Here is a 16,480-nt window from a genome sequence, read left to right as displayed (position 1 = left end):
TTGTACACAGTATTCAAGGTGCGGTCTCACCATGGAGCGATACAGAGGCATTATGACATTTTCCGTTTTATTCACCATTCCCTTTCTAATAATTCCCAACATTCTGTTTGCTTTTTTGACTGCCGCAGCACACTGAACTGATGATTTCAATGTATTATCCACTATGACACCTAGATCTCTTTCTTGGGTTGTAGCACCTAATATGGAACATAATATTGTATAACTATAGCATGGGTTATTTTTCCCTATATGCATCACCTTGCACTTATCCACATTAAATTTCATCTGCCATTTGGAAGCCCAATTTTCCAGTCTCACAAGATCTTCCTGCAATTTATCACAATCTGCTTGTGATTTAACAACTCTGAACAATTTCGTGTCATCTGCAAATTTGATTATCTCACTCGTCGTATTTCTTTCCAGATCATTTATAAATATATTGAAAAGTAAGGGTCCCAATACAGATCCCTGAGGCACTCCACTGTCCATTCCCTTCCACTGAGAAAATTGCCCATTTAATCCTACTCTCTGTTTCCTGTCTTTTAGCCAGTTTGCAATCCACGAAAGGACATCGCCACCTATCCCATGACTTTTTACTTTTCCTAGAAGCCTCTCATGAAGAACTTTGTCAAATGCCTTCTGAAAATCCAAGTATACTATATCTACCGGTTCACCTTTATCCACATGTTTATTAACTCTGTTGAAATCCGAAAGTGGATCCTTGGGCCGACCCCTGCTGGGAAGTGGTCGGGAGGCAGACACGCACAGCCGTAGATGAACCTTCGCCTGGAAACCCGTGACGCCCCCAGAGGAGCTGTGAACGCCCGGGTCGCTAGGACTTAGGTGGCTTCACCCTGGAAGTCCGAGGTCCCCCCAGGAGGAGCCCGTAGGGACCCGGACCGCTGGGACTTAGGCGAGGACTGGCGTGGAAGGCCCGGACCGGAACTGGAACAGGCGTGAAGGCAGGAGAGAGAGACGCACCGTGAACAAGGCAGGCAGCTGGAGTCTGAAGCGAGAAAACAATCCGTGGTCAAGGCAGGCAGCAGGAATCAGAAGCGAGGAAACAATCCGTGGTCAAGGCAGGCAGCAGGAATCAGAAGCGAGAAGACAATCCGGGATCAAAGCAGGCAACAGGAAACTGGAAACTGGAATGCTGAGACTGACAAGCAGAAACAGGGGCACCTGGAGCAGCAACTAATCCACCGAAGTGAACTCGTTGCAAGGCAAAGTAGGAAGGAGTGAAGGCGACTTAAATTCCCCGCCGGTGCTGACGTCAGAGAGGGGGCGGTTCAGCACATCCGTCAAAAGCCGGCCCCTCGCGCGCGCGCGTTCCCCTTCGGGGGCGGAGCCATCTCCCGAGCTCGGCAGCGTCCTCCACGAGGGAGGATCACCGCCATGCGGCCAGGCCGGCCCTGGCTCCCGCGGCTTGCGGCAGACCCCCGGACCCAGCTGAGGAGGTAGGAGCCCGGTCGCTGACGCGGCGACCGCGGCGATAACAAACTCCTTCAAAAAAGTGAAGCAGATTTGTGAGGCAAGACTTGCCCTGGGTAAAGCCATGCTGACTTTGTTCCATTAAACCATGTCTTTCTATATGTTCTGTGATTTTGATGTTTAGAACACTTTCCACTATTTTTCCTGGCACTGAAGTCAGGCTAACTGGTCTGTAGTTTCCCGGATCGCTCCTGGAGCCCTTTTTAAATATTGGGGTTACATTTGCTATCCTCCAGTCTTCAGGTACAATGGATGATTTTAATGATAAGTTACAAATTTTTACTAATAGGTCTGAAATTTCATTTTTTAGTTCCTTCAGAACTCTGGGGTGTATACCATCCGGTCCAGGTGATTTACTATTCTTCAGTTTGTCAATCAGGCCTACCACATCTTCTAGGTTCACCGTGATTTGATTCGGGGTTCCCATGAATGACCAAAAATGATCTCATTTATTGCCTTTTATCCATTCATTTTATCCATTCATTTCAAGCAAATGCACATCCCTAATGTGTACAAATAGCCCTCATCTCTGACAGGCCCCTGGGCTGCTAACTTTCAGCTCTTGCCCTGATCCCAGGGCAAGAGCTGAAATTCCACCTTGAAAGGGAGTGCAGAAAGTTATAGCCCTTACTCTATGGATTTCTTTCCTCCATGAGCCACAATCATTGGAGGAGGAAGCGCGTAAACAGCTGAATTGCTTCTCTCCTTTCTATTGTAACACACCCATAACCCACTAAACTGTGAGTGCCCAACTGCATCCACACTTTGTGCTTTCTGAAAGAACTTAGAAACACTGCTGCCCAATCAAGAAGGCAGATGGGAGTAATCTTATCCTATAAACGCATTCATTTTTAAACAAAATAAAACATTCATGCTTCCTTTTTGAATGTTTCATTTTTTCTAAAAGTAAAATGAAAACAACCCATTCCTCCAAATTTGTTTTGTTTGTTTTTTTTTCCATTGAGAAAATCAATGTACAAAAACACCAAGCGGATCAAAATGTAGACCCATGCTTTCCCTTACCCCTCCCCATCCCCACTCCCGGACCACCCTTCCGCCAAGGTCTCTGATGTAGAAAGGGATAGGAGTGATCCCCAGTTTGTACAACAAAATGGCAATCTTCAACAAACCTGAGGATGTAAAAGAAATAACGCTGCCTTAAGATTGGATGGCTCCACTTTCAAACCAAAAGCCAGCAATGGCAGGAGCCCCTTTCTACACTGGAGGACCCGTGGAAGGGGTAAGCATGGTCTATGGTGATGGGGTGTACCATTTCTTTTTGTTTTATCTTTTGTGTTTTTTTAAATGTAGGTCTAACAAAGGGGCCGATGCAATATTTTGCGGGCGCTGAAAGTCAGCGCCTGCTTTCTTAAAGCGCCATGCGATATTTAAATTAGGGGGTCATGTTCGCAAGGACAGCCCGAATGCGTCGGCCCTCTGCCGCTCAATTGAGTGTCCGTTTCCTGCACCCGACTGCCAGCGTTTTTTTTTAAACTTTTTTTTTTTGGTAAATTTGTTTACTTTTTCCTCCTACTTAATATTGGAATGATATTAAGTAGGAGGTAGTACAGAAAAGCATTTTTTTCTGCTTTTCAGTACTGGATTAAGGAGCGCTCAGCAATTAACGCCTGCTCCAGGCAGGCATTAATTTCTGATCACTAAATGTGCGTCCTAGACACATATTTTATTTTTTTTGCATGGGGAGTGAATGCTAATATCCTCAATCACATGCATTTGCATGCGTTTAGCGCTATTAGATTAATTCCGCGTTGGACGTGCATTGTAGAGGTGCTAATCCTCTTATTGCATAAGGGGATTAATTAGCGCCTATACAACCCGTGTCCAACTGCGGGTTATACAGTGCGCTCAGCTGAGTGCAGTGTATTGCATCGGCCCCTTAGAAGGATAACTTATCGGTCTAAGTCTGAACTTTGCTTAGTCTGCTAAGTTATCCAGTTAAGTGGCGCTGCCCTGTTACGCCCAATGCCCACCCACAAGTTATCTGGCTAAAACCTTAGCTGGATAAATGACTTATCCATCTAAGTGGCAGCCGCTGAACATTGCCAGATATTCAGCATCTGCTACTTAGCCAGAGAAGTCCTACATATCCAGCTAAACAGCTATTGAGTATCAACCTTGTAGTATTTATTTTTGTTCAGCAAAGAAAAGAAACATTAAAATAAGCCAAAACTCAATTACCTCCCTCCCTGATTTGAAAAAAAATATTATATTTTGTCCATGCACATCCCTAAAGGAAAGGGGATACACAGCAGGGAAAGTGGCTAGGGAGAGGCATGACCTGAAATGCCACCCCAATGAGTCAGGAATGATAGCCTCTTACCTCTGGTACACCTTGTACTGAATAGGCATTAAATGGTGGTACAATATCTGTGATATTTTCATATCCTGCTGGGGTTGACTCAGATAAGGAAGTATTGAAGATCTGCAAAAAAATGAAATTAAAATGTAAAAATTGCACACAGAATACAAATGTAAATGTGTTAAGAATACTAGGTTTTTTTTTTTCCAATTCAGGTCCTGTTCTCTTATTTTCTCCTGCGCCCATGGAAAACAAACTTGTGACATGGGGACTTTGGAATTTGAATAGATGAAACCCTTTTTATGACTATCGAGGCTACTTAAGCGGCAGTCTCATACTGTTGATTTACTCAGGAGTTTGCAGGATACGATATTCTTGGTCAGGGCCGCTTTAGGTTAGCAGGCACTCTGTGCAAAAACTGAAATTAGCAACCCCCACTCCTCCTCAGCAGTGGCAGCTCTAGCCTAGCTGTCCCTCCTTCAGTAGGCACGGTGTCTCCAGCACAGCATCCTCACTTCTCTCTCTCTTCCACTGTCCAGAATCTCCCTCTTTATTCTCCCCTCACCCTAGCCCCTTCTCTCTTTCTCCCTATCTACATGATGTGGAAGAGAGTCGGGAAAGGGGACGCTGACAAAGCGGCAGCCTTCTTGTGCATGGCGCCCTGTGCAACCACACTCCATAAGCTGGCCATGCTCTTCTTCTCTCCATTCTGCTTGTTGGGGGGGCTTGGCACTGAGTTTATTCCCTGCATTTGATTCTCTGGTGACGATGTCATCCACAGTGTAGACTAATGGACAGGCCATCCTATGATCACAAGGTTGAGAAGCCAAGGAAGAAGTCCCACCTCAATTTTGCCTTGGCTGACTGGGGCCTTCAGTTGTATCCAGCTTATGGGATACTCTTGATGGTCCACCAAAAATATCCAAAATTTCGTGCAAAATACAACGATGAAGTAAACACTACTGTAAAACACGTATGAACAATATTTCAGAATTAGCATGTGTGCTTTTATGACAATAATTCACTTATTACATTATTATGGACCATCATACCACCCGTGACATGCATGCATTTGATGCCTGTATTTGCAGTCACATTGGGTCATCTTTAATCATCGGTCCTGTAAAATTTAAATACAAGCAGTCTTTTTTGCTTTTTTTGCTTTTTTGCTTTTTTTGCGTTCAATTAGTATGTGGAAAAATTAAACTTTCATGCAAGTCCTGCTCAGATACCTCTACTGGCATGTATAGACAATACGCTTTGCTGCTGTCAAGCGAGTCCTGCTTAAGTACTTCTATTAGCGTTTCAAAAACAATACACTTGCCTCCTTGTTCAAGAACAAGGAGGCAAGTGTAATAAAGCCTGCTTGTATTTAAATTTTACAGGACCGATAATTAAAGATGACCCAATGTGACTGAAAATACAGGCATCAAATGCATGCATGTCACGGGTGGTATGATGGTCCATAATAATGTAGTAAGTGAATTATTGTCATAAAAGCACACATGCTAATTCTGAAATATTGTTCATACAACGTGTTATACTCTTGATGGTCCCCATGGATGCATGAAAGGTTTATTACTCAATCGTAGTCAACTTGGATTTGCTTCAAATGAGAATTTTCACACTCCCAGGGTCCACTAATGCATGGGTTGGAATGCCATCTAGCTCTACCAAAATCACAAAAGTAGAAATTCCTTGGCTGGAGACATCCACAGTGTGGCATCACAGCATTCATGTCCATTAACTCATCTCCCTTGCAGGGACAATCTCTGGTGAAATAGCCCCTGTCTCCAAAGCTGAAGTATGGCAGTCTGACTAGGGTTTGCAGATGAGGTGAAAAGTCTGGCCAGGCTTGCATCACTAATGGTCAAAACCTCTGAGTGATAAGGCTCCGCTGTCTTCTTTCCAGATCAAGGGGCTTGTCCTAAAATTGTGGTGGCTCGGGAATGGTCTGGGCCTGATAATAGGCTCTACCGCTTCCAGAGGCTTTTCAACCATTAGGCTTGGGTGTGGGCAAACCGATTGCCGCATCAGCCATTCGAGGCTGTCCAGGAACTGTTTCAGCAGAACAACCTTGGCTACCTCCACCCCAGTTTTCCCTTCCAGTTGCAACTATTTCCAGGAAACATCTTTAAGCCTGTGGAATAGATTCCTGGGATTTTCTCCAGCCTGCAGAAATCGCGGTTGGAAGGCTGCTGGAGTGAGTCCTGCTCTCTCATGAATGGCTGCCTTTACTTCCTGGTAGGTGGCCCTCTCTTCCGGATTAGTTATTTGGAAGGCATCTTGACTACCCCTGGTGAGTAGTGTGATGCAGTGCAGCACTGCCGGGGTCTGGAACAGCCCCGGCACCATAGGATGAAGTCAGGTAATACCAGAGGCAGACAGCAGAGGGTGTTGCCGAAGGCAGCAAAAACTACAACTCCCAGGTTCTTAGAACCACCACCTGACCCGTGGGCAGAGCAAGAGGGGAAACAGCTGTCAGGGTTAAAGGATAACGAGTCAGACACAGCTAAATTGATGGAGTTGGAGGAAGGGGGCATGCCGGCATGGTGGGAATGGCCAGAAAAGCCTAGCTCCTCAGAACAGGAGGGGGAAGAGATGGAGGTAGGTTGTGGGGGAGAGGAATCCTCCAGCTCAGCTATGGATACTGAGTAGCCAGGAAGAGGGAGAGTTACAACTCATATCTTAAAGGAAAGTGGAGATGAAGGGCTCTATAGAGCATGTGGGGTAAATGCTTTAAAGAGGGTCTTTGACTTAATAGTAAAACTGGTCAAGCACTCGCCTGTGGGGAGCGGGAGTGCTGGGAGACAGAACTGGATGTTCGGGCAGTGAGTTCCCAATAACTGGTGGAAGTGAGGGTGATGAAGTAATGGTAATGAACATTTGAATTGCCCTATAAACTGTTTTGAAGAAAACTGTGTCTTTGCACTGTCTTTTGCTTGGGGGTGGTTTCACCACCCGCTCCTTCTAAGGAGAACCCTGAAGCCAAACAGAGACAGGGTCTGCTTAGACCAGGACCTGGGGGAGTTACGAGCACCTGGCGGCTACAGGGACAAAGAGTGACTCCCTGAAGGCGTGACCAGGAACCCAGAGGAGTGGTGGATCCGGGCTGCGCTGGCAGTGAGCCGTTACAGTAGATTCCCCAGATGGGTAGCCCACCTGTCCTCTGGCCAGTCTGCCAGTCATGTTGTATGTTCAAAGTTTTTTACAAACCCATCTGGGTCTTCTCTGGGGGTCATTTTAAGTAGTGTCAGTGACAGGGAAGGTGGACCAGTAACAGATGTTTGCACAGCTTGGGCTATCTGTGCTAGCACCATTTGCTGCTGTACCACCTGCACTCATAACCCCTGCTGCTGATTTATTTCTGTTTGCAGAGCATTTTGTAATTGTTGCTGCCCAATAGCAAGAACCTGGATCACCTGTTCCATTTCCTCTGCTTACCAAGCTGCCTTCAACTATGTACATCTCCAGGGATAGGAGAATGGGTCAAAACAAAAAGAAAACCTGCTGGCCATCTTTAAAAATGGCGCAGGCCATCCAGTGCTCCTACCATGTGACAGGGGCCGGCCAATGGCACAGATACCCTGTCACATGGTAAGCTCAAATGCCATCGGCGCCATTTTTATTAGTGGCAGTCGACAGCCCGAGAGCGGGAGATCACTCCCGGGACCCCCACTGCACCACCAGGTACTGTTAAAAAGGTTTTTTTTTTTGGGGGGGGGGTCGGGAGGGGGGGGGAAGCTAAGGGATCTGTTTTAAAGGGTCGGGGTGGGTTTCGGAGTTGTTTTTTGTGTGCTGTTTTTCCCACCCTCCCCCAAAACGATAAGAGAACCCCACAAACAATTTAGTGGGGTTTTCCTATCGGTTTCGGGGAGCCCTTGATTTCTGACGACTTTGAAAATATCGTACGATATTTTCAATAGTCAGAAAAATGATTCACATCCCTAGTTTACAGAGGCCGCTGATAACAGGAGTCTTGTCTTAGCAAACACAGCAGAGAGCACAAGCAAATCTGTGCCTACACGGTGAGTCCTTCAAAAAGGAGCACAGAAAAATATTACAGGCCAGCTGTGCATGGGTAAAATCAGATCCAAACCTTTCAGCATGGCTTGGTTCTGCCTTGAGACAGGACCTTCCAATCCAGGTGTCAGACAGGCCAGCCCTGGCACAAGACCTGGTCAGATCTCTGTCATGAGCCTGCCTGATGGTCAAATTGGAGGGGGGTCAAGAAGTCTATGTGAAGAAGATGCCCTTTCCTGGGATGTTTGTATATAAGGGAAATAAGGCTCAGTCTGATACTCTATATATACAGCACTTTGATTCAGGGTGAGTTTTCAAGAGGCGGGTTGGGGTTAGGGGGAGTGTTGTTACAGACACATTCAGAGGTATCCATTATAAAATTGACATCATTAAAGAATTTTAGATCTTATGATGAAAAGGAGTGGATTTGTACACTGCAGTCCATATATAGAGTATCAGACTGAGCATTATAAAGAAGGTCTCTCTCTCTCTCTCTGAGGAGCTGTAACAAAGTGACCTGCATATGCAGTGCCCATGACTTACTCCTTTCCCACCTTTTTCTGGGCGTACACCCTTCCTAGCTATTTAAAATTCGCATAGCTCCCACGCGGCCCACTTACGCGCATGTGTTGCCGTTTTGCGCACACGAGGCTTTTAAAATCTCTCTCTAAGTGTACTTCCCATGGACTCATTTGCCATGTTTCTTTGATCTGACTAGACTGTAAGCTCCGTTCAGCAGGGACTGTTTCCTATGGGTGTTTGTACAGTGCTGTGCACGTCTAGTCATGCTTTTGAAATAAGTAGCTGTATACTAGTAGCCAGGTTCCATGGCAATTTTATAGTTCAGGCTCATATATCAGTTCACAGGCAAAAAGCTACTTAATTCACTTCTTTTCTCCTAAACCTGATATTAACTGGATACTTAGAATTCTCTCTCAGAAACAAATTGTTCCCTTCCTTGGGAATAAAGATCAGCATATACCCCTACATTTCCAGACTAACTCATGCATGTCGGAATAGATTCCTTTCAATTTTGGAAAGGAGTATTAGAAACTGGAACACAGTTTGCATTGTTATATCCCTGCAGGTATAATATTAGACATAATCAAAATAATCTGTGACAGAGGTGTTACATTTTTAGCCTCGGGAGAACTATATAGGTTCCAAGACTGGAGCAGGAGAGAAACAGAACCCCAGAGCAGGTAAAATGGAGGTGAGAGAGACTATCTCTCTCTTGATGGCTAGCAGCTAGTGAGAAAAATGGAGCTCTAGGAGTGGAACCTCAGGGATGGCTGGCAGAGGTTCTAGCTCCACAGGCAGAGATGGGTATCATGAAGGCTGAAGGCTGAGGGCTGGGGTCTGGAAACACGCTCTTAGGAGCAGGGCAGGGCCGCAGGGCAGGAGTTGGATTCATCTTCTGCCTAGCCAGCCCCCTCCCCTGCAGGTTGAGCCCTTGGATTCTGGGGGCCAGTAGGGCATAATTGGACAGGCAGGCCAGGCAGTGCAAGGCTTGACAGGCTAGACAAGGCAGGGCAGACACAGGCTGGACAGCTGTGGGCAGAAACAGACTGGAAGCTAGGGATGTGAATCGTTTTTCAACGATTAAAATTATCGTCCGATAATGTTTATATCGTCTTAAATCGTTATAGAACACGATACAATAGAAATTCTAACGATTTATCGTTAAAAATCGTTAAATCATGTTAGTGCGCACTAACTCGAGTTAGTGCGCACTAACTCCCCGTTAGTGCGCATTAACTCGATTTAGTGCGCACTAACTGAAAATGATACAAATAAACACTTTCCAGGTCACTGAAGGTCAGTTAGGAATGAATATGTGTTCCTATTGGCTGGCTGCCCTCTTATCTATTGATGTTACCAAGGTTACCACTGAGGTGATGGTTGGGGGGATGGGAAATGGAACTGGAAACTAACGAACACCAACAGAAAATGAAACAAAGTGTTCACACTTCCCAGGTCAGTAAAGGTCACTTAGGAATGAATATGTATGTATGTATTCCTATTGGCTGGCTGTGCTCTTATCTATTGATGTTACCAATATGGTTGGGGGGATGTGAAATGGAAACAGTTGGAAGCTTGACAAAAAAAGTAATGTAATGATCAGCACTCACGTGACTAGAACTTGTTTGTTTATTATTTTTGTTAGCAAGCACCTGAAATGCTAGTGCATGTTGAATTTGCCAATCACTGTGCATTTTAGAAAGGTGGTCCTGGCTGGAACTGTACACAGTTCAAATATATGTAATTGATTGTTGGTAAGTGTATTTTTTAAGTAGCCACACTGGCACCAGTATGTTTACTTTTCCTCCTACTTAACTCACTAGCTCAGCTTTGTAAGAAGGGCTTCTCTGCTTGTGTGTTGTTTTTGTTTGGTGTGAGGAGAGCAGAAACATCAGATCTTTATTCAATCTACTACAGTCATCTCTTACAGTGCCCTATCCCTATTAATACCAGGAGTGTTGTGATCTTCCTGCACACAGTGCCCTAACCCTGATACCAGTCTGAGTCAGCTCCCTCCCTGCATTATTAGTGAGAGGCTGGCTTCACAGACAGGGGGGAGCTGCCTGACCCTCACTCCTGACTTCCCCCATGTCCCAGCTAGTGAATGGTGTGTGGGTGAGAGGTGGGGGGGGAGGATGGTGAAGTCTGAGACAGCTCCCTCCCTGCATTACTAGTGAGAGGCTGGCTTCACAGACAGGGGGGAGCTGCCTGACCCTCACTCCTGACTTCCCCCATGTCCCAGCTAGTGAATGGTGTGTGGGTGAGGGGGGGGGGGGGGAGGATGGTGAAGTCTGAGACAGCTCCCTCCCTGCATTACTAGTGAGAGGCTGGCTTCACAGACAGGGGGGAGCTGCCTGACCCTCACTCCTGACTTCCCCCATGTCCCAGCTAGTGAATGGTGTGTGGGTGAGGGGGGGGGGGGGAGGATGGTGAAGTCTGAGACAGCTCCCTCCCTGCATTACTAGTGAGAGGCTGGCTTCACAGACAGGGGGGAGCTGCCTGACCCTCACTCCTGACTTCCCCCATGTCCCAGCTAGTGAATGGTGTGTGGGTGAGGGGGGGGGGGAGGATGGTGAAGTCTGAGACAGCTCCCTCCCTGCATTACTAGTGAGAGGCTGGCTTCACAGACAGGGGGGAGCTGCCTGACCCTCACTCCTGACTTCCCCCATGTCCCAGCTAGTGAATGGTGTGTGGATGAGGGGGGGGGGGAGGATGGTGAAGTCTGAGACAGCTCCCTCCCTGCATTACTAGTGAGAGGCTGGCTTCGCAGACAGGGGGGAGCTGCCTGACCCTCACTCCTGACTTCCCCCATGTCCCAGCTAGTGAATGGTGTGTGGGTGAGGGGGGGGGGGGAGGATGGTGAAGTCTGAGACAGCTCCCTCCCTGCATTACTAGTGAGAGGCTGGCTTCACAGACAGGGGGGAGCTGCCTGACCCTCACTCCTGACTTCCCCCATGTCCCAGCTAGTGAATGGTGTGTGGGTGAGGGGGGGGGGGGGGAGGGAGGATGGTGAAGTCTGAGACAGCTCCCTCCCTGCATTACTAGTGAGAGGCTGGCTTCACAGACAGGGGGGAGCTGCCTGTCCCTCACTCCTGACTTCCCCCATGTCCCAGCTAGTGAATGGTGTGTGGGTGAGGGGGGGGGGGGTGGATGGTGAAGTCTGAGACAGCTCCCTCCCTGCATTACTAGTGAGAGGCTGGCTTCACAGACAGGGGGGAGCTGCCTGACCCTCACTCCTGACTTCCCCCATGTCCCAGCTAGTGAATGGTGTGTGGGTGAGGGGGGGGGGGGAGGATGGTGAAGTCTGAGACAGCTCCCTCCTGCATTACTAGTGAGAGGCTGGCTTCACAGACAGGGGGGAGCTGCCTGACCCTCACTCCTGACTTCCCCCATGTCCCAGCTAGTGAATGGTGTGTGGATGAGGGGGGGGGAGGATGGTGAAGTCTGAGACAGCTCCCTCCCTGCATTACTAGTGAGAGGCTGGCTTCGCAGACAGGGGGGAGCTGCCTGACCCTCACTTCCTGACTTCCCCCATGTCCCAGCTAGTGAATGGTGTGTGGGTGAGGGGGGGGGGGGGAGGATGGTGAAGTCTGAGACAGCTCCCTCCCTGCATTACTAGTGAGAGGCTGGCTTCACAGACAGGGGGGAGCTGCCTGACCCTCACTCCTGACTTCCCCCATGTCCCAGCTAGTGAATGGTGTGTGGGTGAGGGGGGGGGGAGGGAGGATGGTGAAGTCTGAGACAGCTCCCTCCCTGCATTACTAGTGAGAGGCTGGCTTCACAGACAGGGGGGAGCTGCCTGTCCCTCACTCCTGACTTCCCCCATGTCCCAGCTAGTGAATGGTGTGTGGGTGAGGGGGGGGGGTGGATGGTGAAGTCTGAGACAGCTCCCTCCCTGCATTACTAGTGAGAGGCTGGCTTCACAGACAGGGGGGAGCTGCCTGACCCTCACTCCTGACTTCCCCCATGTCCCAGCTAGTGAATGGTGTGTGGGTAAGGGGGGGGGGGGGAGGATGGTGAAGTCTGAGACAGCTCCCTCCCTGCATTACTAGTGAGAGGCTGGCTTCACAGACAGGGGGGAGCTGCCTGACCCTCACTCCTCCGGGGGTATTGTGATCTTCCTGCACACAGTGCCCTATCCCTGATACCAGGGGTGTTGTGATCTTCCTGTATGCAGTGCCCTATCCCTATTAATACCAGGAGTGTTGTGATCTTCCTGCATGCAGTGCCCTATCCCTATTAATACCAGGAGTGTTGTGATCTTCCTGCATGCAGTGCCCTATCCCTGATATCGGGATGTGTGCAAGAAGATCACAACACCCCCGGTATCAGGAATAGGGCACTGTGTGCAGGAAGATCACAACACCCCCAGTATCAGGAATAGGGCACTGTGTGCAGGAAGATCACAACACCCCTGGTATTAGGGATAGGGCACTGTGTGCAGGAAGATCACAACACTCCTGGTATTAATAGGGATAGGGCACTGTGTGCAGGAAGATCACAATACCCCTGGTATCAGGGTTAGGGCACAAGTTCTAGTCACATTGACTGATCACATTACTTGTTTTGTCAAGCTACCAACTGTTTCCATTTCCCATCCCCCATATACTGTCAGTAGGAAACTTGGTAACATGAATAAATAAGAGGGCAGCCAATAGGAATACATATTCATTCCTAAACTGACCTTAACTGACCTGAAAAGTGTCAAATTGTATCATTTTCAGTTAGTGCGCACTAACTCCCAGTTAGTGCGCACTAATCGGAAAAAACGATTTTTAACGATTTTTTAACTAAAAAATCGTGCCTAAGACGATTTTCTTGCCCTGCCACACGATTTCTATCGTTAAGACGATATGGAAAACGATTCACATCCCTACTGGAAGCATAGGCCTGGATATTGGTAAAGGGAAGAAGCAGCGAACGGGATACTGAAACAGGCAAGGAGCTGAGGACTGGATTCTGGGAAAGGAGGGTGGCAGGATACTGAACAAAGGCTGGAACTGGATACAGGCACAGGCTTAGATATTGAGCAGGGACTGGACTGGATACAATCACAGACATGGGCAAGGCAAAGTAGGGAATGGATACTGGGAACTGGTCTGGACAGGACACGGGAAGACCAAGACAAGGACAGGACTAAACAAGGCAGACTAGGGCAGGACTTAGATAAGGCAGACAAGGGTAGAAGCAGATAGGGACAACACAGAACAGAGAACACTGAGGCCAGAAGGCAGCACACTGAAGGCCGCTAAGAATAAGGACTGTAGGTTACTAAGCAAGGAGAAGGAGGCCTGAGGAAGCCATAGAGCAAGGCCTAAGGTAAGAGCAAGCCAGGATGCTAGAAGGTAAGCTTAGGCCTGAGTAGGCCACAGGGCAAGGTGCAAGGAGACAGAAGGCCCGGATGCCACAAGTTGAGGTAAGGCCTGAATAGGCCACAGAGAAAGATGCAAGTAGACAGAAGGCGCAGAGGTCACAAGGCAAGGTAAGGCCTAGACAGGCCGCAAGGCAAGGAGCAAAATACATGAAGTCCTGGAGACCTCAAGACATAGAGCAAGATAAAGAGTGGCCAGATCAGAGAGCCAAGGGTGACTCCATGAAATAGCATTTAGGTTTTGGCAAGAGAAGGTTAAATGTGGCTGGAGCTTGGGAGTGGCGTGAGCAGTGAGACAGAGTTTGGCAAGGCTGGATGTGCAGCTCGCTGAGGACCCCTGGTGGAGAGAAGGATGCACCACAGGGTGAATCAAATGGCCAGTGAGGAGATGGCTCAGGTAGCTCAGAACAGAGCTCACTGGAGGCTTCTGCTGGTGGGGAGGTGTCATAGCAGACTGGATCAGGTCACAGTGAGGCTGCATGGCATGCGAAACCATGACAGTGGGGATAATAAAAGACACAAGAAAGTGTGGCATGGGCCCTTTGAACAGTCACAAAGAAGATTCTGGAAAGGAAGTAGGCCCATGGGAGACATAGGAAGGATTTTTTGATGGGGTACAGCTGTCTGAGTTAAACAGCTGAGAGAGAAAGGTGATGAGAGGAGATAAGACAACCAGATCCTAAACCAGCCAAGGTAGCCAAATGAGCTTACAGTGTTGGGGAGGGTCACTGCAATTTACTAGACAGAGAGACTTTGCTGTGTGGAACAACCGGCGCATGCAGAAGAAATTGATGCAGTCACAAGAAAAATAATACAGCTTTGCCCATTTTTGGATATTGATATTCAGTGGACTTTTCATGGGACTGAACTAAGCTACAAAGAAGTAGCGGGAGGTCGATAACAGTGTTGAGGAGTTGTCTGTCTCACACCCAAAAAAGAGGAAGTACTGGCACAACTGCAGGGATGTAGAGTGTAGTATCGGTGTGGACCTATTGGAGTTTTTAACAGTGAACCAGACTGATACAAGCTGTGCCCATCCCCCACCCTACCTCCCACTCGTCTTATAGAATTTGATCCCAGGATCCTGCAGGAATGAGACTCAACCAGAGAGGACAAGGACTTCACACACCTAAATTTTCTATAATCTGGATCATCTAGCTGATTTTATCCATACAATCTCAAAGAAACAGATTGAGAGTGAGTCGGCTTCTATTATTTAAATTCTTGATATTTCAGATACTTAAATGCTTCACACATTGTTCTTATTTTTAGTATCTGTATTTGGTCCTTTTTCACCTTGCTGATTTATTTGAATTGAGTCAGAGCTTTTACAACTGGAAATTAGTCAGATTATTAACAACCATATTGATAAATTAATCCCTCTGAAAACATATTATATGCATGCCATATAAGGATTTGATATTTTTCTTTTTTATTGAATATTAGAGACCCTCCCTTTCTCCATTTTGAGAGCTTCTTTCAACCTCTGAGATTGCAATATTACTTTGTGAATTACTGTGAGTTGTAAAGTTATTTTTCTCATATTTGTCCATATAATATGTATTCTTGTTCAGATTCTTTAAAAAAAAAAAAGAGAGATTCTGAATACTGAAGCAGAAGACAAGGCATTGGATGATAAACTAGTTATTATTGCCCACTTCTAGTGTTTTTGAGAATTCATTCCTTCCCATATTTTGGCAGAGAGTTGTTGAAATTAACTCTTACAATTTGATGCATAGATTGATATTGCCTTTACCTCATTCCCATGTTCATCAATGATTGAGATGTAGTTGGGGTTGGTTTCATTAGGATAGGATAAGAGGACATCATAATGAGTTAATTCTGCTAAATCCAATCCAAATTCTGTCCACTGGTCCTGAATTTGCTTTGCAAGGAGAAGATTTTGTTCTGTGCCTGCTAGATGAGGTAGTCGTGTGAAATTGCTAGAAAGAAAATAACAAAAGGCTGCGATCAATAATTCAGATCAGAGCTGATCATTAGAAGCTTCTCACTTGATGCAATCAGAATTAATTTAAATCTGCTGTCAAAAATCAGACAAGTTTACAGTATCCTCCCATCGCCTTTGCTCCTCTCCCTATTTTCCCATTCTACCATTTTCATTGTTAGATGGTACAGTTGTATTTTGAAGTTAAATGGCATTAAACACATTACTAAAATGTTCATATCAATATCCCTTCACCCTGTCTCACTCTATCTAGAAACTTAAAACTGATGGTGGATTAACCTACTATCCTCATCTAGTCTGCCTACAAACCCTACTTACAGCAATATTACAAGCCCTATTTGAATGTTGATTTCATTTTCTCATCACCCTTTGTATCTGTCCCATGTCATTTTAAATTACAATGCCATTTTCAAACTTGACACCTCCACTGGAACCCACTTCACGCTTTCAAAACTCCTTCTGTGTTACTTCTGAGTCTACCCTCTTCCATTCAAACGTATTTATTTTTATATACCGACATATCACATCGGTTTACAGAAAAAATGGTGCTGGAAACATCAAAGTTTTCCTATTGTTTCTTACAGTAAAACTTAGAATCAACTTTAACTGAACTCAAACAAGTTAACATGAAATTAAGTGGTATTAACGGGGTATTAACTGATATTAACATAGGCTATGATCGATTTAAGAACTTGGGCCTGGATTCACTATTCTATCGCAGAATGGTGAATCCAGCAAAAATGGGGGGTGGGCCTGCGAAAGCCGGCAGCCATCGCACCACCGCGGT

At 46.7% G+C, this 16,480-nt stretch overlaps 1 protein-coding gene across 2 annotated transcripts in view; it reads right to left on the bottom strand.

The window, feature by feature from the left end:
• Positions 1 to 16,480, bottom strand: part of LOC115091933 (putative N-acetylated-alpha-linked acidic dipeptidase) — a 126,609-nt gene that overhangs the window by 87,306 nt on the left and 22,823 nt on the right. For both annotated transcript variants that reach the window (XM_029602296.1, XM_029602295.1), the window contains exons 3-4: positions 15,484 to 15,670; positions 3,833 to 3,934 (exon numbers count right to left, since the gene is read on the bottom strand). In XM_029602296.1, the coding sequence (XP_029458156.1) occupies positions 3,833 to 3,934; positions 15,484 to 15,670 (289 nt within the window). The remainder of the gene's footprint in view (positions 1 to 3,832; positions 3,935 to 15,483; positions 15,671 to 16,480) is intronic.

Source organism: Rhinatrema bivittatum, chromosome 5 (genome assembly GCF_901001135.1).
Source record: "Rhinatrema bivittatum chromosome 5, aRhiBiv1.1, whole genome shotgun sequence".
Classification (NCBI taxonomy): domain Eukaryota; kingdom Metazoa; phylum Chordata; class Amphibia; order Gymnophiona; family Rhinatrematidae; genus Rhinatrema; species Rhinatrema bivittatum.
This window is presented reverse-complemented; position numbering and strand designations above follow the sequence as displayed.